Source organism: Leuciscus leuciscus, assembly GCF_965113295.1.
Source record: "Leuciscus leuciscus genome assembly, chromosome: 15".
Classification (NCBI taxonomy): Eukaryota; Metazoa; Chordata; class Actinopteri; order Cypriniformes; family Leuciscidae; genus Leuciscus; species Leuciscus leuciscus.
In genome coordinates, this window is record NC_138739.1 from 33,444,979 (window position 1) to 33,469,572 (window position 24,594).

The 24,594-nt window shown below is 40.4% G+C and overlaps 2 protein-coding genes across 8 annotated transcripts in view; one reads left to right on the plus strand and one right to left on the minus strand.

Moving 5' to 3' along the window:
* Positions 1-24,594, minus strand: part of LOC309475517 (uncharacterized protein) — a 174,914-nt gene that overhangs the window by 75,612 nt on the left and 74,708 nt on the right. The window lies entirely within an intron of this gene.
* Positions 4,129-24,594, plus strand: part of LOC309475525 (ICOS ligand-like) — a gene marked incomplete at its 3' end in the record, with an annotated part of 52,674 nt that continues 32,208 nt past the window's right edge. Inside the window, exons 1-5 of one of the 7 annotated variants that reach the window (XR_014197689.1) lie at positions 4,129-4,266; positions 4,389-4,594; positions 7,621-7,661; positions 7,746-8,069; positions 8,276-9,743. Coding sequence is in view for 3 of the 7 variants with exons in the window: in XM_082138367.1 (XP_081994493.1) it covers positions 6,983-6,993; positions 7,621-7,661; positions 7,746-8,069; positions 8,276-8,523 (624 nt within the window). Of the gene's footprint in view, positions 4,279-4,388; positions 4,595-6,225; positions 6,994-7,620; positions 7,662-7,745; positions 8,083-8,275; positions 9,744-24,594 lie in introns of those variants that run through there. The other 6 variants (XR_014197691.1, XR_014197692.1, XR_014197690.1 and 3 more) reach the window with 6 other exon arrangements.

Here is a 24,594-nt window from a genome sequence, read left to right on the forward strand (position 1 = left end):
AAACTCGTCAGCGAGGTCTCTTTGTGATCCCCACGATCTGAGTCTTCTCTCGGCCTCGGCGCGAGAGGGGCCCGATCCACGGGGCAAAGCAGACTGTCCCTCTCCCCTCAAGAAGAGGGACAGACGAGAACGAAGCGTCCTCATGGGAAGACGCTCGCAGTGTACGCACTCCGCCCCCTCGAGAGCAGAGCGCGCGTGCTCTTCACCCAGACACCAAACACAAAGGTCGTGTGAATCACCAGGTGCGAGACACCTCTCGCACGGGTAAACACACTTCCTATATGTTTTCTTAGCAGATTTCTCCATAATAACCAACTTACAGCACTCAGTAAATCAGTCCCTGAAGATGAAAAGAGGATGACATGTTCTCTGGGTGCTCTATTTATACTTCCTGGGCACGCCAGAGCGTCACGTCACGGCTGACGCGGGCCAATGCGATTGGCGGGTTTCCACAGGTACTTCAGTCATTGGTCACGCTGAGGCGATTCCCCATAACGTCGATGACGTATTGTCGAGGTTCCCTTCGAAAGGGAACTACAATTTATGAGTTTAATATCATGTTTTTCTGTGGTTTCATGTGTGAGAATATATTATTTTATTAAATTCTATAATACCGGCTATGTTGATTAGCATTGCATTAATGGGTTAGTTCACCCAAAAATTTAAATATTTGAAAAAGCCCATGGTTTACTCACCCTCAAGTCATCCTAGGTGTATATGACATTCTTCTAGATGAATAGTTATATTAATTAATATAAATGTCCTGGCTCCTCCAAGCTTTATAATGAGAGTGAATGGCTGGAAAAAAATTTAAACCCAAAAAAGTGCATCCATTCATGATAAAAAAAAATACTCAGCACGGCTCCCGTGGGGCTAATAAAGGCCTTCGTAAGCGAAGCCATGGGTTTTTGAAAAATACCCATATTTATAACTTTATAATCTAAAGTAACTTCCGCCATACGACCACACGCATACTACGCAAATTGACTTGCGCCACAAGAGTAACCTGTGACACATGTATGACGTAGGATGTACTGTAGGAGTAAGCTTAGACGCCTCTCACGGTTCAAACAAATAGGGCTGTGCAACAAACTGAAGCTCCTCTTCTATATACATTGTGCGTCGGGTCAGAGGTTAGTCTTCCACCGTAAATCGATGTGTATGGTCGTCTGGCGGAAGCTAGTGATTATAGTTTATAAAGTTTTAAATATGGGTATTTTCCTTACACAAACGCATGGCTTCACTTCAGAAGGCCTTTAAAGTGGAGCACATTTATAATGGACGGATACACTTTTTTGGGCTTCAAATTTTCTCTAGCCATTCACTTCCATTATAAAGCTTGGAAGAGGCAGGACATTTTTTTATATAACTCTGATTGTATTCGTCTGAAAGAAGAATGTCATACACCTAGGATGACTTGAGGGTGAATAAATCATGGGCTAATTTTCCTTTTTGGGTGAACTATCCCTTTAAAGACATACATCATTCTTATGAAAATACCTGAAATAGCTTGATGAACACAGATATATTATCGCTATCATGTGTTTGTCTTCATGTTTCATCAGTCAAATGTCTCTATTTGCATGTTATGGTCTCTAATTGAATCAGCACATTTGTGACATTGACAATTTCCTTGTACCTTCGCAAACTAAACAATCTGTTATGAACATGTTTTAATCTCTGAATTAAAATTCATATTAGCATTTCCTGAAACGTCATAAGTGAATCTCTTCTATGAATCTCACTTGTGGAGTTTCTGCGCGAGGTATGAATCAGTATGTTCTTGGCTTCCAGTATGAATGAAACAGATGACATGAGAGTGTTTAGCGCTCCATTTCGCTATCATCTCCCCATTTTGGGTAAAAATAGAAAAATAATACTAAAGTACTTTGTAACGTAGTTACTTGAGTAGTTTTTAAGCAAACTACTTATTTACTCTTACTTGAGTCATATTATTTTTCAGTACTTCGACTTGTACTCAAGTAAATTATTACTTAAGTAGCAATACTTTTACTTAACAGTTTTTTTTTTTTTTTTTGTACTCTTTCCACCACTGAATAAAGGTGACTTGACTTGAATAGCCTCTTATTGGGTTGATTAACCAAGCACTCCATTAAACATGCACTACAATTTAACTCCATTATACAGAGCGAGAGCGGCCTCTAGAGGCGGAATAACAACTATCACTGACTGAGTTGTTAACGTTAACACGTGAGGCTGCGAGCTGCACGGAAAGATCACGCTTCATGGAAATCGCTGACACTTCAGCATTTAAAACACTGACAGCGAAACGGTATGCATACATAACACTAAAGTATATATTGCCATGTCATTATAAAGTAATTAATTTGTTGACTAGATGCAGCATTAGCAGAGAAAGAACAGAAGTATGTTTGCCGTCGAGTCTGAGAGGAATATAACATTAGCTACCTCAAGCGATTAAAGCAATATGTGAAAAAAAAAAATTGTTTTATGTAGCAATTGTTACCATCTATTTCCATTAGTTTATATCCAGCTGGCCAGTTTTATCCATTCATTAGCCGGCGAAGTTGCATATTTAAAGCTAGTGACGTGATTGCTTTCTCAACATTGATATGTTCATGCAGCCATAATAAACAAATCATAAACGCGTATCTTTTTTTGTGTGCATGTGAGATGAGTAAATGCACGCTCACATTACACACAACACCTCTGCACATGGAATTGTCTCAACATGGGGACTGGAGAGTGTCAGACAATAAATGGGGAAACAAAGTGCGTTACTTATTTGTAAAAGTAACTCAGATATGTTGTTGTAAATTTTAAAAGTAATGTGTTACTTTACTTGAAAAAGTAATCTGATTACGTAACTCAAGTTACTTGTAATGAGTTATCCCCAACTCTGCCCTTACATCGTTTTTGGTAAACATATACACACATACATACATTATACAGTACATACATGCATAAACAGCACATCTGTGTACTGACATTTAATTGGTGAGCACATTCTGAACGCCACTGTCTCATCATCATATCCAGCGCCTTCCTTATACTTGCTAAATAGGCCTACATTAAAAGGTTATTTTGAATAGTATCTGAGGGATTCATTGGGTTTATAAATATAACAATTGCAGCCTCTTGAGGGCAGAAGAGGAAACATATTACACACTGTAGTCCTGTGTTGCGTCCCATGATGTGAAGAGCTGTGTTAGTTTTGAGTTTCACATCAAGCACCACTTGCTAGTAAATATATCAGATAAAGGCATCAGGTCAAACCTGTGCAAACTATTGAAGAACAATCAAACTAATCCCTCTGTGTATTTCAGAAACAGTATGATGATTACAGGCATCAAAAGCATTTTGTCCACATACTAAGACAATATACAAAACAATATGCTGTGATACAAACAAAACAAAATGCTAATACATATAATACTGAAGAATATTTCAAAAGAAGAGAAATGCAAACCTGGTGGCCATGACAAAAGAGGATAATAACAATTCAGTACACAAATCAGTGTAGGCTACTTTTTGCCTTTTCTGTCTCACTGTTATTATTTTATCAATCTTTTTTTAATTGTGTGTAAATATATAATTTAATGTTAGCAATGCTTTGGCAATGTAAAGCTTTTTACCATTACAATAAAGCCACTCGAATCTTGAATCTATCAGCATTTTATTAATGTAAAGAATAGATGTATACAGCAAAACTAAAGTAATGTACGTGTGCCGACAAAAAATAAAACAAGCAACACGCAACTGAACCTGCATGCTGATACTGTATGATTATAAACAAAGTTTGAAAGGCAAATTCATTGCAAGACTGTGAGCTTTTGCTTTCTCTCTTTAGTTGAATAAACAAAACATACTACTTGTACTTTAGTTTCTCCTCCCATCAGTCTCTTTCTCCTCCCATCAGTCTCCTCCTCCTCCCATCAGTCTCTTCCTCCTCCCATCAGTCTCTCTTTCTCCTCCCATCAGTCTCTTCCTCCTCCCATCAGTCTCTTCCTCCTCCCATCAGTCTCCTCCTCCTCCCATCAGTCTCTTCCTCCTCCCATCAGTCTCTTTCTCCTCCCATCAGTCTCCTCCTCCTCCCATCAGTCTCTTCCTCCTCCCATCAGTCTCTTTCTCCTCCCATCAGTCTCTCTTTCTCCTCCCATCAGTTCATCAGAGAATATCAGCCTCAGTCTCTCAGAGATTGTTCAGTCTGTCAGGATGAAAACAGGAGAGAGGAACTGTGAGGAAGATCTTTCTGGACTGAGATCAGATATGAAAAAGAAACAGGTAATATCTGTTGTAGAAGATTAATTTGTTAATTCATTTTTGAAAACCATTTTTAAAAGCCAGGCTGTATTTCCATGATAAATTCAATTCTCTCTCTTTCTTTTTTTTTTTTTTCTCTGTAGGTCAGAATGAGGATGTCACTGGAAGCTCTGCAATCTTGTCCTGCTCTTACAGTGTTAAAGTCAAGACATGACAGTATATTAAAGACTCAGTGACAGCAGGAATATATGAGACATCATTCAGAGAAATGTTTCAGTTGAGGATCAGGATCCAGAACACAGTGTTTTCTCAGAGGAGTTTAAGAGAGAAGCTTCACTCAGATACTCATGTAAGTCTGAGAACATTTACTCATTTTGCTGTTCATTTCACTAATACTGGATCAGACGTCACATCAGACAGAAGGACGAGTAAAGCATCCTGCTGAAAAGACCAGCTTATTTTTTACTATAGCCTATACATCAAACGTGATTATTTTTCAGTGAAACTAGCACAATATAATTTTATACACAATATTTGGTATACTAAAGTAAAAAAAAAAAAAAAAAAAAGTATTGGTTTACTATAGGCTACATGGTAAAAAACAAAAACAAAAAAAAACAACTGCAAATGTTTTTAAACATCATATTATAGCCTATGCAATTTAATTGTGAAATAAATGTATGGTTTTGGCAAGTAAAAACTATGAATTACTAGATAATTAAAGGCGGGCATACACTGTGCGATTTTCGTCCGATTTTGAGCCAAATTATGTCTTGTGCGACTCTTTTTCGGGTCGATCCGATTTTCAACTTTGTCATGCGTCGTTTGTCGTGCAGTGTAGGAAACGAGAGGCGATTGACCTCTCCCCACCGGCAATCGGATGGTCGGATGAATTTCTGGCATGTTAGAAATTTTGGTCGCTCCTCGTGAATATATCGCACAGTTGAAGCAGAGCTACGAACCGATTGCCCTAAACTCAGTGTGTTTTCCCTCACTGCGCCTGCGTGAAAACAGAAGTTTCATCTGCAGCAAAAAAAAAAAAAAAAGAAAAAGAAAAAAGAAAAGAGGGAGATCTTCAAGTTCTGTAGTTCAAACTAGCTACAAATTGCTTACCTCCAGTTCGTGTTGCAAAATGGATTAACCATTACCCACCTCTTCCAAGCCACCTGCGATGTAGGCTACACTTTTTTGCCTCTTTTATTAATGCTAAACAATGTTTTTGAAATAAAGCTGTTTTTAATTTTCAATGATGAATTATTGCAGTGTTCGGACATATTATAGACTGTTAATAATAATTATATGCCTATAGTTCATTGTAATCGACCTTAATGTTTTAGACAATTTTCAATGAGGAGGAGTAAGCTTCTATGTAATATTTTATTATCCTCACATCCTTGGTTATGTGGTGATGCGCTATGAAATTATTGCGTGGCAATTTAATTATAATAGCCTATCAATTTAATAATAAAAGTAACCTTCCCTAATAATAATAAAATAATAATAATACTAATTTAATACATAAATTGGAAATGCTAAATCATCTTGATATTGATTGCTGATGCTTGTTTTGAAAATATCTCTGGATACCTGATCGCAGGCTCAACCCGGCACGAGGGTTATCGCGCTGATTCGTGCATATTTCACTCGACGTTCAGACCGTATAGTGTGAGCCGTGCAGTCGCAGCTCGACGTTCAGACCGTATAGTGTGAGCCGTGCAGTCGCAGCTCGACGTTCAGACCGTATAGTGTGAGCCGTGCAGTCGCAGCTCGACGTTCAGACCGTATAGTGTGAGCACATAAATCTGAGCTTTGGCTTTACATCGCATGCGATCTACTCATTCAGTGTGAGTATAGGTACCTTGCTGAAATCGCAGTGTATGCAGTAAAGCAGTAAAAGCCTTTAGGCAGTAAAAACAGTAAAAGGACATTCAAGTTGTTACACATAGGCCTATATGATAAAATTTTATCAGTAATGTACATTAGTGTGTTTTGAGTGATATTTGATGTAAATTAATAAATGTTTAATGCATTATTTTAGTGTTGTGTGTTACCCTGATGGTTTTGTATTTGTGTTTGATGCTGCACCGTCTATATGAGTATTAATCATGTTTTATTACCAGGCCATTTCTATTGTGCTACCTGTATTATTATGGTGGTTATTGGTTCATTTTAAAGTAAAGGCACATTTTTAACGTTAAAGTAGGTATGTTAACATTATACCACTTAATGAAATATAAAGTTGGCACACTGTTAAACTGGAACTAAACTGGAAGATATATATATATATTTTTTTTTTTTTACAGTCTAATCTAACCAATGACAATGATAAATAAAATGCTTTTAAAATAGAATAAACAATAAAGATTAAATAAAAAGCTTTTATCATTTATTTTATTGATTAATTAAAGTGTATATGACAGACAGATTAGAGATTAAATTACTAAGATCAGAAATATTCTGATAATGGTGAAAATTCAGCTGAAGATCAGGAGTCTTGATTATAGCCTACCGAAGTAAATTTAAGATGAACGAATATCTGCGCAATGTGCGCATGTCTGATCATTCACGTGATTTCTGTTGACGTCACTTACGTCTGATGTCATACGTAGAACTCATGCAGTGCGGAAGCTGAAGAGCTACGATACTTTCTGGTGAAAAAGTAGTATTTCACCCTAATTAAAAAAGTATTTAATGCAGTATAGTCAAATAAAATATATATTGATAATATTGTTCCACCATGATAATCAGGTATGTTTGCTGAATGCAGAATATGAAACACTATTTGCACACACATGTACTTCTCCGCAGTGAAGGCCTGGTGTAACGTTAGCTTGTTGCTCGGGTTCGTGTTTATCCTGCTGTGTTTTGGTTGCCAAATGCTTTATTTTAACTAGAATTAAAAGGGAATTTTTAGTGTTGTTAAAATATTGAACATGAATTGGTTAAGTAATGATTATAAAGTTTATATGCATAGTTTATCTGCTGTAAGCCTGTAACTATTATTTTATATTATCAGTTAGCATTAGCACATTTATTTGTATTTATTTTTTGGTAAGTTACAGATAGTTTTATTTGATAGTAGTTTTATTTGTAGTGAATTCAAGGTTTTATCAATAGGATAAGAAGGGTGAAGTTGTCCATTTAAGAACATTTACTGCCAGTTTGAAACATATTTAGAGATGAATTTAGTGACATCAGTAATAAAACTAAGTATGGGAGGGACACATTATCCTATCTTACTGTACATCTTACCTTTATTATGTGTGTTATGTGAGAATCAAACTAATGACTTTAGTGTTTGTACCGTACTATTCAAGTTGAACCAAAGGAAGTTAAATAAACTTTTTTTTTTTTTTTTTTTTTCTGTTTCTGCAGTCACGGCTTCATCTGTGTGTTTGTGGTGCTGATAAACAAAGGTGAGCATCTGAACAAACTACAGTTGAAAGTTAAATGAACTGACTGTTAAAGTACATTTACAATTAAAGTTTGTGTTGTTTCAGTGTCTCTGCAGGAAACAGTAGAGGCTGTTATTGGTGGTTCTGTTCTCCTGCCGTGTTCTTCCACTGAACATGATATTAAACTTCAAGATATTAATGTGTTTTGGAGACACAATGGCAAGATTGTGTGTGATATAATTCCCAGCAGTCGTTCACTAGAGAAACAGGATCCAGAGTATAAGAACAGAACTGAAACTTTTCCAGACGAGTATGAGAGAGGAAACTTCTCCATCAAACTCCACAAACTTATTTATGCTGATGCTGGAGAATACACTTGCCTCATCTCACACTCATCTGAACATTACACTGTACAGCTGATCATTATGGGTGTGTGAAAATAGTAGATTAGGGCATAAAGTTTTTAACTGAATTAAAGTTGTTTGCTTTAAATCTAAATACTGCAAGAAGTTGATCCCATATTTGATGTTCACTAGTGATGTTTCAGTCTGAATGTTTCTGTATATAAATTATAGTTGGATCTGTTATCTTTATCACTGTGAGGTAAAATGTCCTGTTATACTTTTTTGTTGCAGAATCAACAGCAGGAACAGTAACAATATCGACTGAACAAGAAAACCAAGGAGAAACAGAACCAGACAGTGTGGAAACATCATCGCCTTCGCTCGGGGTTGGCATTGCATCTGGAATTATAGTTACAGTTACAGTTATAGTTATAGGTTTCATTGTAGTTTGGCGGATAAGAAAGAACTCAAGCAGTCGTAGGGCAGACAGACACGACAAGAGTTCAGACGCTCATGAGGTTGCACACATGAATCAGTAATAGCTGATAATAATGATAAAGCATTTGGTACATGACACAACTGTATAAATGTAACAGCAGCAACTGCAGCTTTAGCGCTAAACACAGAGTCAGTGGAGGAGGTTGTGCTGTCATTTTTGCTGCCACAACTTTTAGATAGAAAAAGTTAGAAATAAGCATAAGACTGTAAAGGATTTGGTTTAATAACAGAGAACAGAATATAATCATGCAGATTGAGTGAGTGTGTGTTGCTGTATTTACCGCTGATCACATTAAGCCTATAACAGTTTTATTTTACAGCTGTTAGGATGGATTTTGTGGGAAACAGCATTCTTCCTTTCATTCATCCGTACGTGTTTGTGTCATACCTGTAAGTATAGGACAGAAGGTCAGGCTAGCACTATATACAGTAGAAGTTGATTAAAGCCACAAATTATGGTAAAGGCTCTACGATCTACTTAAGCTTACGATGCTTTTGGGAAACGCAGACAAGATTCACAGAACAGTGTTTATGTTGGTAACACTGCCCAGTCTAAACAACAGCAGAATATAAGTTACTGGCCTGATCATAACACATATTTTCTTAAATATCTGTCTTTCGTTATTTATTTATTTGTTTGTTAGGAGTGAGAGAGTTTAATGTTGTTAATGTTGTTGAGTCGATCTCCTGTAACCATGGGATCAGAATGTAGGAACATTTCCTGCACGTAAGAGAAAACTATCATGTTTTGGTAGATCATAAATAGAAATTGAAATTATGACATAAAATGTAAATTATGCAATAAGTCAGAATTATGAGAAGAAAGTTTCAATTATGACTTAAAAAATTGAAATAATCATATTAAAAAAAATCTAAATTGTCCTGATAATGATAAAGAAGTCAAAAGTGCTGCACCTCAAACCATCAGATTAATCTGTGCAGAAAAGCGGAGCGACTCACAACTCTTATATTTACCAGAACTTAATGTTCCTCCAAGTATTTTATTCTGCAAATACTAAAGGACCAAACGTTACATATTCTCGCCTTAATGACTATATTTATATTTTATACCCTTTATGATTATCACTTTTAAGTGTTTTTACTTGCCATTGAATAAAGTGTGCTATACATAACTTTGCCTTATCTTTCCACTTTGTAAGTTAAATTTAATTTTTTACAGTTTTCTGATGTAAAAGACACTGTTTTGTACTGTTATTTTCTTGTGATTAAGACCCAATAAATTGTTTTGATGAAAACGATGCATCTCTCAGAATTGTTTGGATATTTACAATCTTATACTTTCTACTAACACCAAATGTTTTGCATTTATAAATTTGGATGAAGCTTTTATCCAAAGTGTGAAAGCAGAAATGTGGTTTCTGTTTAAAACAAAAAAACAAACAGCACATCAGTGGTATATGAGTTTAGTTTGGTTCACACATTTGGATAAAACTCAGTATCTGAACGCCAGTGTCTCCTCATCACAACTAACCCCTTCCTGACGCTTGGTGTGTTTTGGTCAGTTCACAGGGGCTCTTTGAAGGATCTGTGAGGGTTTGAATGTTCTCAGCACCAGTGTATATGTGTGTATGACAAACATCCTGATGCTCAGAGTTTCCACATTAACACCCTCCTTATGAGTAAATGTAACGCATCATATACTGGCATCAGGTCAAACCTCTGCAAACTATTGAAGAACAATCAAACTGAATGCCTATTCAGAAACAGTATGAAGATTAGGCATCAAAGTATTTTAATATACTGTAAAACACACCGCAAAATGCAATAATACATACAATACAAAAGTCAAAAAGAAGAGAAATACAAACCCGTCTGTCAGGTTTGTGAGTTCCTGTCATGATAAAAGTAAACAGTGAAATATGACAATAATATCAACCCTGAATAACATTTATACAATAAAGCATTGCATGCACCTTTTTTGCCTGTTCTGTCTCAATATTTTATCAAACTTTATTTTTATTTTTATATTTGCATAAATATGTCTCTGTCAGTTTCTATGTAAGTATGAAAAGAATGAGGAAACTGGAAATAATAAACAAAACCAAGACATGACGTGTATATGGGACACACTGTACCTGCGCACTCACTCACACATCTAGTCTGACAACAATCCTGAATCTCTCCTCTCGTCAGAGAATACAGTCTCTTATTGTACAGTCTTACTTTTGAGCTCATTTGAAAGGCAAATTTATGAAAAGGTCAGGCTGTATTTCCCTGTTGTTTTCAGTTCTCTCTCTTTGTCCTCTGTGGGTTACGATCAGGATGTCACTGGAAGTTCTGCAATCTTGTCCTGCTGTTACAGTGATGATAAACTAAAGTCAAGACATAATAATGTATTATTATTAATAATAATAATAATAATAATACATTTTATTTGTAACGCACTTTATATTTAAGCAAAAACCCAAAGTGCTACAATTTAGAAACAACCAAAATAAAAAAATCATCCAAAAACTCTTCTAAAAAGGAGAGTTTGAAGCCCATAAAGACACTGTGTGTGAGTGAGACAGGGAGCCAGTGGAGTGATTTGAGGATGAGGGTGATATCAGGATCATCAGGATCCTAGCAGCGCTGTTCTTTATTAAGACTCAATGGCAGCAGGAATATAAGACATCATTCAGAGAAATGTTGAAGTGAAACAGGTGAAGTAAAGACTGCTACTGTTTATGACGTCCAGAATGTCCTTCACTATTCAAAAAATGTCCTCACTAGTAAAACCTGTTAAACACCAGCTAGTGCTCCAGATCTCACTATAGTTAAAATAGCTTATAAACAGGACAGATCATGTTTCTATTTAAATCTAATGATCACTATTATCACTGACAACACAAGATCATTTAACCTGAAGGACATCTTATCCTGTCTGTGTGGGAATCAAACTTTGACTTTCATCTGTGTGTTTGCAGTGCTGATAAAAAAAGGTGAACATCTGAACAACTCATTTAATAGTCAAATTCAGGCCACATGAAGTAATGTCAGTCTTGTGTTTGGACAGTTTCTGTTGTTTCAGTGTCTCTGCAGGAAACAGTAGAGGCTCAGCTGTTATTGGTGGTTCTGTTCTCCTGCCGTGTTCTTCCACTGAACATGCTTATAAACTTCAAGACACTGATGTACACTGGAGACACAATAATGGCATGATTGTGTATAGTATATTTGAGGATAAATATTCAGTGTCAGGACGCGGAGTACAAGAACAGAACTGAATCTTTCCCTGATGAGTTTCTGAGAGAAATAGCTTCTCACACACTCAACAACCTGATGCTGGAAAATACACTTGTTTCATCACAAACCCTTATTCTGAACAGGAGACTTTAAGCTGATCAATAGTGTGCAAAACTATTATGCAAAACTAGTGTGCAAAACTATAAAAATAGTGTGATTAATATATGATTTTAACTTTAAAAAGTTTTATTAAATCTAAATACAATAAGACAGGGAACCCAAGAACTCCCCCTCCTTGAACTGCCACCTTAACGTGGTGGAGGGGTTTGAGTACCCGAATGACCCTAGGAGCTATGTTGTCCGGGGCTATATGCCCCTGGTAGGGTCTCCCAAGGCAAACAGGTCCTAGGCGACGGGTCAGACTAATGGCGCTTTTCCATTACCAGTACCAGCTCAACTCGACTCGACTCGACTCGACTCGACTCGACTCGACTCGCCTCGTCTCGGCTCGCTTTTCGCTCCGTTTTCCATTGCAGATAGTACCTCCACAATAGTACCTGGTCGTCATAGCGACGCCGCAGGAAACTGCCGTGACTTAATCTTTTACGCGAGACGCGCGAGATACACCCGCTACCCACACACACAGGACAATGGAGGAAATCGAGTGTATGCTGTTTTTGGATGTTTTTGTTTTTGTTTTTGCTGTTTTTTATTCAGGATACTCCGTCTGGCGCGTGCAATGATGACGCAGTGAATAGTGACGATTCTCTCTGACCAATCAGCAGTCTGCCTTGTTTTCACGTCACATTTTAGTATCGTCTCGGCTCGCCTCAGCTCGCTTAGAACCTCGCCGGAGGTGGTACGAAAAAAAGTACCTGGAAGCAGGTACAGGTACAACTTTTACACAGTGGAAAACCAAACAGAGCCGAGTCGAGGCGAGTCGAGGCGAGCCGAGGCGAGCTGGTACTGTGTAGTGGAAAAGCGCCATAAGAGTGGTTCAAAAAACCCTTATGAGTGACGTTAAATCGAGGACCGTGACGTCGCCCGGTATGGCGCAGCCGGGGCCCCACCCTGGAGCCAGGCCCAGGGTTGGGGCTCGTATGCGAGCGCCTGGTGGCCGGGCCTTTCCCCACGGCCCTTTTCCCTCAGCCCGAAGGAGCGAGGTGGGGCCGCCTTCCCGTGGGCTCACCACCTGCAGGAGGGACCGTAAGGGGCCGGTGCTGAGAGGATTGGGTGGCAGTCGAAGGCAGAGGCCTCGACAACCCGATCCCTGGACACGGAAACTAGCTCTAGGGACGTGGAACGTCACCTCGCTGGCGGGGAAGGAGCCTGAGATTGTGTGTGAGGTTGAGAGGTTCAGACTAGAGATAGTCGGGATCACCTCTACGCACGGCTTAGGCTCTGGAACCACACTCCTTGAGAGAGGATGGACTCTTCACCACTCTGGAGTTGCTCATGGTGAGAGGCGGCGGGCTGGTGTGGGTTTGCTTATAGCCCCCCAGCTCAGCCGCCATGTGTTGGAGTTTACCCCGGTGAACGAGAGGGTCGTTTCCCTGCGCCTACGGGTCGGGGATAGGTCTCTCACTGTCGTGTGTGCCTACGGGCCAAACGGCAGTGCAGAGTACCCGGCCTTCTTGGAGTCTCTGGGAGGGGTGCTGGAAAGTGCTCAGACTGGGGACTCCGTCGTTCTACTGGGGGACTTCAATGCCCACGTGGGCAGCGACAGTGACACCTGGAGGGGCGTGATTGGGAGGAACGGCCCCCCTGATCTGAAACCGAGCGGTGTTCAGTTATTGGACTTCTGTGCTAGTTACAGTTTGTCCATAACGGACACCATGTTCAAGCATAGGGGTGTCCATCAGTGCACGTGGCACCAGGACACCCTAGGCCGTAGGTCGATGATCGACTTTGTGGTCGTTTCATCTGACCTGTGGCCGTATGTCTTGGACACTCGGGTAAAGAGAGGGGCGGAGCTGTCAACTGATCACCACCTGGTGGTGAGTTGGATCCGATGGTGGGGGAGGAAGCTGGACAGACTCGGCAGACCCAAACGTACTGTGAGGGTCTGCTGGGAACGTTTGGCAGAGTCTCCTGTCAGAGAGATCTTCAACTCCCACCTCCGGCGGAGCTTCGACCGGATCCCGAGGGAGGCTGGAGATATTGAGTCCAAGTGGACCATGTTCTCCACCTCCATTGTCGAAGCGGCCGCTCTGAGCTGTGGCCGTTAGGTCTCCGGTGCCTGTCGAGGTGGCAATCCCCGAACCCGGTGGTGGACACCGGAAGTAAGGGATGCCGTCAAGCTGAAGAAGGAGTCCTATTGGGCCTGGTTGGCTTGTGGGACTCCTGAGGCAGCTGACAGGTACCGGCAGGCCAAGCGAACTGCAGCACGGGTGGTTGTGGAGGCAAAAACTCGGGCCTGGGAGGAGTTCGGTGAGGCCATGGAGAAGGACTATCGGCTGGCCTCGAAGAGATTCTGGCAAACCGTCCGGCGCCTCAGGAGAGGGAAGCAGTGCCCTACCAACGCTGTCTACAGTAGAGGTGGGGAGCTGTTGACCTCAACTGGGGATGTCGTTGGACGGTGGAAGGAATACTTCGAGGATCTCCTCAATCCCGCCGTCACGTCTTCCATTGAGGAAGCAGAGGCTGAGGGCTCAGAGGTGGACTCGTCCATCACCCGGGCTGAAGTCACCGAGGTAGTCAAGAAACTCCTCGGTGGCAAGGCACCGGGGGTGGATGAAATCCGCCCTGAGTACCTCAAGTCTCTGGATGCTGTGGGGCTGTCTTGGCTGACACGCCTCTGCAGCATCGCGTGGCGGTCGGGGACAGTGCCTCTGGGATGGCAGACCGGGGTGGTGGTCCCTCTTTTTAAGAAGGGGGACCGGAGGGTGTGTTCCAACTACAGGGGGATCACACTTCTCAGCCTCCCTGGGAAAGTCTATGCCGGGGTACTGGAGAGGAGAATACGGCCGATAGTAGAACCTCGGATTCTGGAGGAACAGTGTGGTTTTCGTCCGGGCCGTGGAACACTGGACCAGCTCTATACCCTCTACAGGTTGCTGGAGGGTTCATGGGAGTTTGCCCAACCAATCCACATGTGCTTTGTGGATTTGGAGAAGGCATTCGACTGTGTCCCTCGCGGCGACCTGTGGAGGGTGCTCCGGGAGTATGGGGTCCGGGGTCCTTTGCTAAGGGCTGTCCGGTCCCTGTACGACCGAAGTAGGAGCTTGGTTCGCATTTCCGGCAGTAAGTCAGACTTGTTCCCGGTGCATGTTGGACTTCGGCAGGGCTGCCCTTTGTCGCTGGTTCTGTTCATAATTTTTATGGACAGAATTTCTAGGCGCAGCCAGGGGCTGGAGGGTGTCAGGTTTGGTGACGACACAATTTCATCTCTGCTCTTTGCGGATGTTGTCGTGTTGGCCTCATCAGACCAGGACCTTCAGCATACACTGGGACGGTTTGCAGCCGAGTGTGAACAGGGGCGTGTCTAGAGGGGGGGCACGGGGTGGCACCGGCCCCCCCTGGAATATGATTGGCCCCCCCTAGTGCCCCCTTTCCAATCTCATTGGGCTAGATTTACTGTCAACCTGAACATGCCCACCGCACCATTGGACCAGAGTGCTGTCAATCACTGTTTGATTTGATTCTTCGTTTGATTCTTCGCGCGAACGTGAAGAAGAAGCGAGCACAGTTGCGCGTTTTTAAAACAGGAGGAAAGAGACACCACGACACCCACCGCATCATTGGATCAGAGCGCTGTCAATCACTGCTTGATTTGAGACTCGCGCAAAGAGGAAGCAAGCACAGTTGCGCGTTTTTAAAACGGGAGGAGAGAGACACCACAACACGTCAGTGTTTACGGATGTACACACTAAATTATATATTTATATATGACCTGGGAGTTCTCAGTGTAGAGTCACGGAGAGCCAAGTCCCTGGACATGGATGAGTTTATCAAACTATTTGGTAGCCAGCAAAAAAAAAAAAAAAAAGAAAAACGCAGAATACAGCTGTTCTGAGGCAGAGCAGAGCATAATACATGTGATGGTGCAGTTAACACACAGGAACAGACACATTTCATGCTGAGAATGTTTACACACACACACACACTTAATTTTTGTGTTGAAAATAAAGTAATGTAAAAAGTAAAGTAAATAAAATAATGTTAAATTACTAAATAATGTATGTGTGATTTTTATTTTTTATTTATTGGAACAGAACTGTGTTGTCTAATCCATGCAAAATACAAAAAAATAATACCATCTATATTAGAGCACATGGCATTGCACAAGATTTTGGAAATCGTGCTTAAAGGTGCATTAAGCAACTTTTTCATGTTAAAAATACCCGTTTTCTAACCCATACATGCTTAAACAATTGCCTGATGGGCTGAATGAGCCCTTCTCTGATCACTGAGATTGTCTCTATAATCCTGTAAAGAGGGATTCGGGCCGGAATTTTAGACTGGGCGTGACGTCATGCGCGTTCACGGCACGCTCACCTGGCTGTCTGGCAGGTTTGTGTATTCGCCGCCATTCTCCGTAGAAGATGGATTCTAAGAGACCGGCTTGTAGTTCATTTCAAACACCAACGCAAACTCCACGTAAGATAAAAAAAAAGAAAACTTTTGTCCGTGAGCGTGCACACTTCTGGCTGCAGTTTCGCTTGCCGCCAGAGGGGGCATAGTTCTGCAAAAACTCAGAGACTTGCGCAATGCACCTTTAATATTTTCTAAACCAGTATTTATTTTCAGTTGAATTTTCTGATTGGCCCCCCCTGACTGGTTCTTGGTCCCCCCCTGTGCCCCCCCATTTATAAAATCCTGGAATCGCCCCTGAGTGTGAAGCGGCTGGGATGAGAATCAGCACCTCCAAATCCGAGGCCATGGTCCTCAGTCGGAAAAGGGTGGCTTGCCCACTTCAGGTTGGTGGAGAGTTCCTGCCTCAAGTGGAGGAGTTTAAGTATCTTGGGGTTTTGTTCACGAGTGAGGGAAGGATGGAACGGGAGATTGACAGACAGATCAGTGCAGCTTCTGCAGTAATGCGGTCGATGTACCGGTCTGTCGTGGTGAAGAAAGAGCTGAGCCGCAAGGCGAAGCTCTCGATTTACCGGTCAATCTTCGTTCCTACTCTCACCTATGGTCATGAGCTTTGGGTCATGACCGAAAGGACAAGATCCCGGATACAGGCAGCCGAAATGAGCTTTCTCCGCGGGGTGGCTGGGCGATCCCTTAGAGATAGGGTGAGAAGCTCGGTCACTCGAGAGGAGCTCAGAGTAGAGCCGCTGCTCCTCCACATCGAGAGGGGTCAGCTGAGGTGGCTCGGGCATCTGTTCCGGATGCCTCCATGACTATGTCTCCCGGCTGGCCTGGGAACGCCTCGGTGTCCCCCCGGAAGAGCTGGAGGAAGTGTCTAGGGAGAGGGAAGTCTGGGCATCTCTGCTTAGACTGCTGCCCCCGCGACCCGGCCCCGGATAAGCGGAAGAAGATGGATGGATGGATGGATGGATGGATAAATACAATAAGTGTTTGACCAACTAGTGCTGCTCCAGCCTGAATGCTGCTGTATGTAAATTATAGGAAAATGATAGGAGACAGGAAACAAATCCACTAAAAACTAAGCAGAAGACACAGGAGAAGCAGACAGTGTAAATATGATGACCTTTAATATTTGTGTTGCATCAGCTGTATTATCCGCAGTGCTTATGATTTGTTTCATCATATTTCTCTTGAAAAAAAAAGACCTTATTTTAAGGTGTCATTGTTAAGGCCTATTTATACTTCTGCGTCGAACTGCCGCCGTAGCTACGTCGTAGGCTGTGTGAAGCGCGCGTACCCTTCGGCGTACCCTGACGTGCACCTCTCCAAAAATGTAACAACGCGTCAATTCTACGCGGACGCAAGCGCTGTGATTGGTCTGCCAGAACCCCTCCCTCTGGGTTTCACATGCTCCCTAGGTGCGCGTCAACGCAGAAGTATAAATTAAAACCAACACGTTGCCTACGGCGTATAGGCTCCGGCGTAGGTCCGACGCAGAAGTATAATGAGGCCTTTACAGTGTTATTATATATTTAAGTACTGAGTAATATTAAGCAACTACATGTACTCAGAGTTAGGGTAGGATTAGGATTTGGTTGAGGGTTAGTTGCATGTAATTATGCATAATTTACTGTTATTACTATGGTAAGTACATGTAACATATGTAACAACGGCACTGTAAAATAAAGTGTTACCAAAAATAACTCAAGCTGACTCTATCTGGATTTTATCTTAATTTATAGATCTTTAATTGGTTCTTCTCTGGTGCAAAATACATTGTTTTGTTCCATTATATTCTTGCCAAATGCATCGCATTGTTTTTATTGAGTAGCCTAACATGATCTTCAAACGCTGAATAAGGAACATGATTTTGCTGTATCTAAAAGAAATGAGTTTGTCAATAAGTTTCCATCTTTACCACAAGTGTTCTTTGTCACGCTGCGTTTGACAGTATTAAATGTATTTTGTATCATTTCATGTTAGTACTGCACATCATTTACCAAACATGTTTGATATCATGTCAATTAAAACAATGTATTTGTACACACGTGCAAAAGATAAAACAGATAAAAACTGATACACAGTTCTAACACTAATACTGGAAGATCATTTTATATTTATCATTTTATGTTTCTTAAGATTAAAACTGCACATCGTTTAGAAAAAAATGATTAATTCCTGACAGCACATCAAATTAATTATTTTTTTGTCCCAAATCGCATTATAACTTTTTCCATGTCTTACTGTACGTCACTCACTCCAGGATACTTCTGTCTAGTGTGCTGAATATTGCATAATTTTGACACGTAACATTTCATGCACAATGATAACTGCTTAATCAGAAGAGGAACAGAGTGAACCGAGCAAATGATCATAATGTCCAGAGACATGGTGTTGGGCTCTTTACAGTAACTGGGGCTCTTTGAGGGCCAAATGAGGCTCTTGGTGTATTTCAGTATAGAAATCTGTGGAGAAATAGGACTGGACTCTTCTTACTTGTGGCAATGTTTATAACTCCAGTATCCTGGAGCCACAGCAACACTATTCTGATAAATCATCAAACAATGGCATCAGGTGATACACTTCTGCAAACTAAAAGAGACAAAGACAAACTGAACGTATCTATGTATTAAGAACCAGACTGACCAGAACAGGCTTCAGTTAGCATTGTGTTCATATAACACAAAAACACAATCCAACAATGCTGTAATACATACAAATACTCTGCTTTTGCACATACACAGACACACACACACACATTTGCAAACACACATTCGCAAACACAAATTCAAATGACTTTATATGGGGATTTTAACTAGACATTGATGTGAGCTGGAGACACAGAGTCAGCGAATATTGTGTGTGATATAATTCCCAGCAGAAAGTCAGAAACAGTGTTCAGACTATGAGAACAGAACTGAAAGTTTCCCTGGTGATTTTCTGAGTTTTTCTAGAAACTGAAACTGGTGATTTTCTAGAAACTTCTCCATCAAACTCACCAATCTTCAATACGCTGATGTAGGAAAATACACCTAAAATCACAAACTCATCTGAACTTCAGACTGTACAGCTGATCATCAATGATGTGTGAAATTGGGTAATTTGTGAGTTATGTTTTTAATTAAAAAAAGTTGTGTTGTAAAGTTACAGACATTGTTTAAATCTTCAGTATTCGCAGGTATATTCAGAGCTTTGAGTTTCATTGTATGCAGACAATCTCTTTTTCATCTGTTGAAGTTTTTGGATATTTATTTGGTTGTTTATATTGGATATTTTAATAAAACTAAATGTTTTCTCATAACCAAAATTTTAAAAAACCCCATTGGGTACACACTCCCTTACATATTTTCTACTTAAAAAAAATATATATGTAAAAAAAAAAAAAAAAACAGACCACAAGGATTCTCTAAAAATAATGTTTGAATTCCAAATGTCTTCTCATCATAACCAACCTACACTTTGTAGACACTGAATATACAGTCTATTTAAAGGTTTACTAAGAAAAGTATCAGAGTTGTTCAACTAGATTGTGGAGAACTATCACTATCAGCCTATTGGAGGCAGAAGAGGAAACTGGATATTCTCTACAGAATATGATGTCTTGCTTTGGTTTGGCCATGAAGACATCAACCTTAACCTTTCTTTGTATTATTGTTTTTTATTATATGTGGAAAATTAACAAGTTTCAATGGTCCAAACAAACCAAGCATGCAAGAATTTCTAATTTCAGTAAAACTTTGTAAAGATATTAAAGCCATACCTGGAGTTGTGTTTTGAGGCAGTGCACTGGGGCTCTTTGAGGGTCCATGAGGGCTTTTTATTTATTTATTTATTTATTTATTTATATTTTTAAAACAGGAAAAGATTAAGGACAATCGGGCCTGGCTCAGTATAAAACTGATTTTCAGCAGGTTCCTGCTCTGCAGAACATAAAAACCACATACACAACAAAGCTCACACACTAGACAGCTAGAGACAACAACAGACACACAAACCAAGATATTGGGCAACAGGAGGGGCTATAAAGCCGTCTCAATGGTCACAGACATACCTGTCCATTAAATGGCGAGCAAATGTTATTTTAAATAGTCTTCTTGATGTGATAGTTCTGATGTGCTGTGGGATCTCATTCCAGGTTTTAGTGAGCACATAAAAAAAAGATCTCTGTCCATAACAGTTTCTATAAGCCGGTAAAGGCAAAAGTCCATTTGTAAAAGATCTCGTAGTGCGCTCAGACCTTGAGCTAAGTTTCGGAACCAATTCGGTTAGAGCAGTGTGTCCATTTGAGATTTGATAAAACAGGTTTATCCCATGGCTTATTTTATAGTTCTGGAATGTCAAGGCATTACACAAAGATAGTGCAGTACAGTGGTGAGTCCAGCCTGGAAGCCTGACATGGATCTTATGAGCTCTATTATAAAGTCTTATTACTGGTTCAATAATCTCATTTGTTGTTAGTGACCAAACAGGTAAACAATACGACAAAGTGGACAGAATGATGGCATGAAGAAAGGTTTTTGAAACAGAAAGCAACAAATATGGTCTAATTTTGCTATAAACATATAACTTTTGGTTTAACTTTCTGGTTAGGGTTTGAACATGTTCTTGATAAGTAAGATGTGAGTCAAGATAGACTCCCAAATACTTATATGCTGTATATATAAAATATACATATATATAAAATACTTATACGTGTTTTATTGACATTAAGTGTTAAATGATTATCTTGCAGCCAGTTATGTAAATGTTGCAGATCTGTGTTAAGTTTGTAATTGATTGTGTCGATATTAGAACCAGAAAGAAAAATAACAGTGTCATCAGCATATAGCAAAGAACTAGAAAAATTCAAAACACAAGGAAGATCATTAATATACATAAGGAAAAGTAAAGGACCTAAAATACTGCCCTGTGGAACTCCCATAGAACACACTCGTGGCTGTGATGTTACTGTGCCGATTCTTACAGTCTGAGATCTGTCACTTAAATATGATGTAAACATATCTATTGCGGAAGATGACAAATGAAAAGAAAGAAGTTTGTTTAACAGAATTTGATAATTGACTGTATCGAAAGCTTTCTGAAAATCGATATATATAACTCCAGTAATCTGACCCTTGTTTAGAGACGCACGTATTTGCTCAGTGAGAAGCAGCAAAGCCGACATAGTTGACCGCAAGGGTCGAAAGCCATGCTGGCAATCACTGAGCAGATTATTATTTTCAAGGTGGTTAATTAGTTGATTATATAATATTTTTTCAAGCAACTTGGAAATGGTTGGGAGAATTGCAATTGGACGGTAGTTGGAAATATTAGTTGGATCATCAGATTTAAACATCGGGGTGATCTGGGCCGTTTTCCACATGGCAGGAAATACTGATTGTCTAATACACAGATTACCTATGAAAAAGTGGTATAAGAGTACTGGCATGAGATAAGAAAAATCATGTTTAAATTATTTATATCACAAGCATGAGAAGCATTCAGAGAACACAAGATATTAGTTATATCATTTTGTACGATTTCAGAAAAAGAGAATTGCTGAGATAATGCAGGTACTTATGTGAGAAACAGAGGAATAGTAAATTTAGAGGATAATTCTTGTACAGATGTGTAATAGGTCCACTGGAGGCAAGTTGAAAGTGAGAACCCAAGTGCAGTTTATTTTAACTAAAATAAAAAAATGAAACAAAAACATGGCGTGGCATGAAAACAAAAAACAAATCATGAGCATAAACTTACACAGCAGCACACTACAGGAAACAATACTTGACAAAGACACATGGCAAACATGAGGGCTTAAATACACAGACTAATGACAAAACAAGGGACACCTGTGAACAATGATCAGACAATTAACCAATGACAAGATATGGCAGGATCACATGACAAACAGGGAATCACATGACAGACATGGAAACAAGACATGACACAGAAACATGACAAGAACAACCCCAAAACGTGACAGAATCCCCCCCTCTAAGGGCATCTCCCGACGCCCAACAAAACCAAAACGCAAGATAAGACCAGGAGGGTGGTGGAGTGGAGGAGGTCATGGGGGAGGGATGGTGGGCCAGGCCCGTGCAGGGGGACAGGACATGGGCCGTGGCAAGGCGTGGGCGGATCCGGCAGTGCAGGAAGCCAGGGCGGATCCGGCTGTGCTGGAGGCCAGGGTGGACCAGACAGTTCAGGTGGCCAAGGTGGACCAGACAGTTCAGGTGGCCAAGGTGGACCAGACAGTTCAGGTGGCCAGGGCGGCGCGGCCTCCATGGTCCTATCAAGGACCCTACTGCCCCCCCAAAAACATTTCTTGGGGACAGCTATGGGGTTATGGGCTGGAACAGACAACGACTCCAGAACAGAAATGACGTGAAAAGTCTCAGCAGTCGTGACATGAACAGGCTCTGGCTCGGCAGACGTGACGTGAAGTGGCTCAGGCTTGGCAGGCATGACGTGAAGTGGCTCAGGCTTGGCAGATACTGTGGGTTTGTGGGGCTTCTCCTCAAAACCCACAGTAAATGAGGAACCGCTCAATAATAGGGCATAGTCAATATATTGGGCCAAGGACCAGTGGATTTTTCCCCCAGGTAGCTGGTAGCAAACAGGCTCATTTAAACCTACCCTAAAAATGTCTTTGAGCACCACATCATTAAAACCCACCAGGTGAGAGAGTTCACAAAATTCTGCCACATACGTTTCAATGGGAAAATTTCCCTGGCGTAGGTTCAGGAGGGCAACCGCTGGGTTCATTGTTGTGGGTCAAGTATTCTGTAATAATAGGTCCACTGGAGGCAAGTTGAAAGTGAGAACCCATGCAAGTGCAGTTTATTTTAACTAAAATAAAACATGAAACAAAAACATGGCGTGGCATGAAAACAAAAACCAAATCATGAGCATAAACTTACACAGCAGCAGACTACAGGAAACAATACTTGACAAAGACACATGGCAAACATGAGGGCTTAAATACACAGACTAATGACAAAACAAGGGACACCTGTGAACAATGATCAGACAATTAACCAATGACAAGATATGGCAGGATCACATGACAAACAGGGAATCACATGACAGACATGGAAACAAGACATGACACAGAAACATGACAAGAACAACCCCAAAACGTGACAAGATGCAATAAAATACTCATTAAAAGAATTAGCAATTTTATCATGATCAGTAAGAAGAGTACCATTTATGGATATTTGTAAACTATTATTATTTTTAATTTTATTTTCACCAGTTATTGTTTTCAATGTTCGCCATAATGTTCTTGGGTTGGAAACTGTTCGACTAATTTGATTTTCATAATAAGACTGTTTTGCTTTGTATAATTCAAAATTACACTTATTTCTAAACTGTGTGAAAATAAGCTTAGCTTCAGGTGTTTTTAATAATCTGTAGGCTTTCAAGGAAGAGGCCTTCTTTTTTAGAATTTCAATATAAAAGTGCAGGAACACACACAGGGAATATGTAACAAACAGCTTGTTCGATCTCCACTGTTGATATGGATTGTTGAAGACTTTATCCTGTTCACTGATAAAGTGACAAAACAGTGTGTTGTGTTCTCACTGTCACATGGCTCTGGTGTGTACAACTCCTCATAAAAAATAAAAATAAACTGCTTGTTAATGCCTAACTGGTCTGTGGTTATTCCATGTGACATCTAAATTTCTGCTATATAATTTTTCTGTCTCGATAACATCTGGCTAGCCTTTTCACCATACTCAAATTATTGCTGTTTAGATCTCAGATATAACCCCTCCTCTGCCATGGTTAAGGTATCTCTGACTGTAACACTCCTCTCTCCTTATATAGGGCAGCGGTGGAGATCTAGAATGCTCTTGATCTATATCGTTTATCCTTGAGATAATCTGATTTTCCGTCATGCCCGCACTGTATGAAATTATTTTGCCTTCAACATCTCCCAGAAGTTACAGTCAGTCATACCCGGCACGCGGTTTGTTTCAAGAAAGTAATATATCTGATTAGATAGATTTCAACAAACTTCTAATTTGCCAGTAATCTAGAGTTGAATCTCCACACACCCCGTGATGGTATGTTGTTTTGAAAGCAGAGAGTGATCACTACATGGTCAGAAATGACTATACCTGTGTATTCACATAATCTGACTAATGGTAACATTCTCTTGTCTGTGAAGATGAAGTCAATCCTTGAATAGATCTGATGAGTTGCAGAAAAATGCCTTGATGTTTGGTTTCATATATTTCCATGCATCAAACATACCGCAAGTTTGCAGAAGCTCACTGAAATATCGATCTGATTTAGTTCTGTTATATTCTTGCCATTTGAACTGCATTTTATAATTGTCATGGTTTGTTGTTGCATTAAGCGCACAGTGAAAGGGGTAGATAATAAAAACAGCCTTTATTAAATCC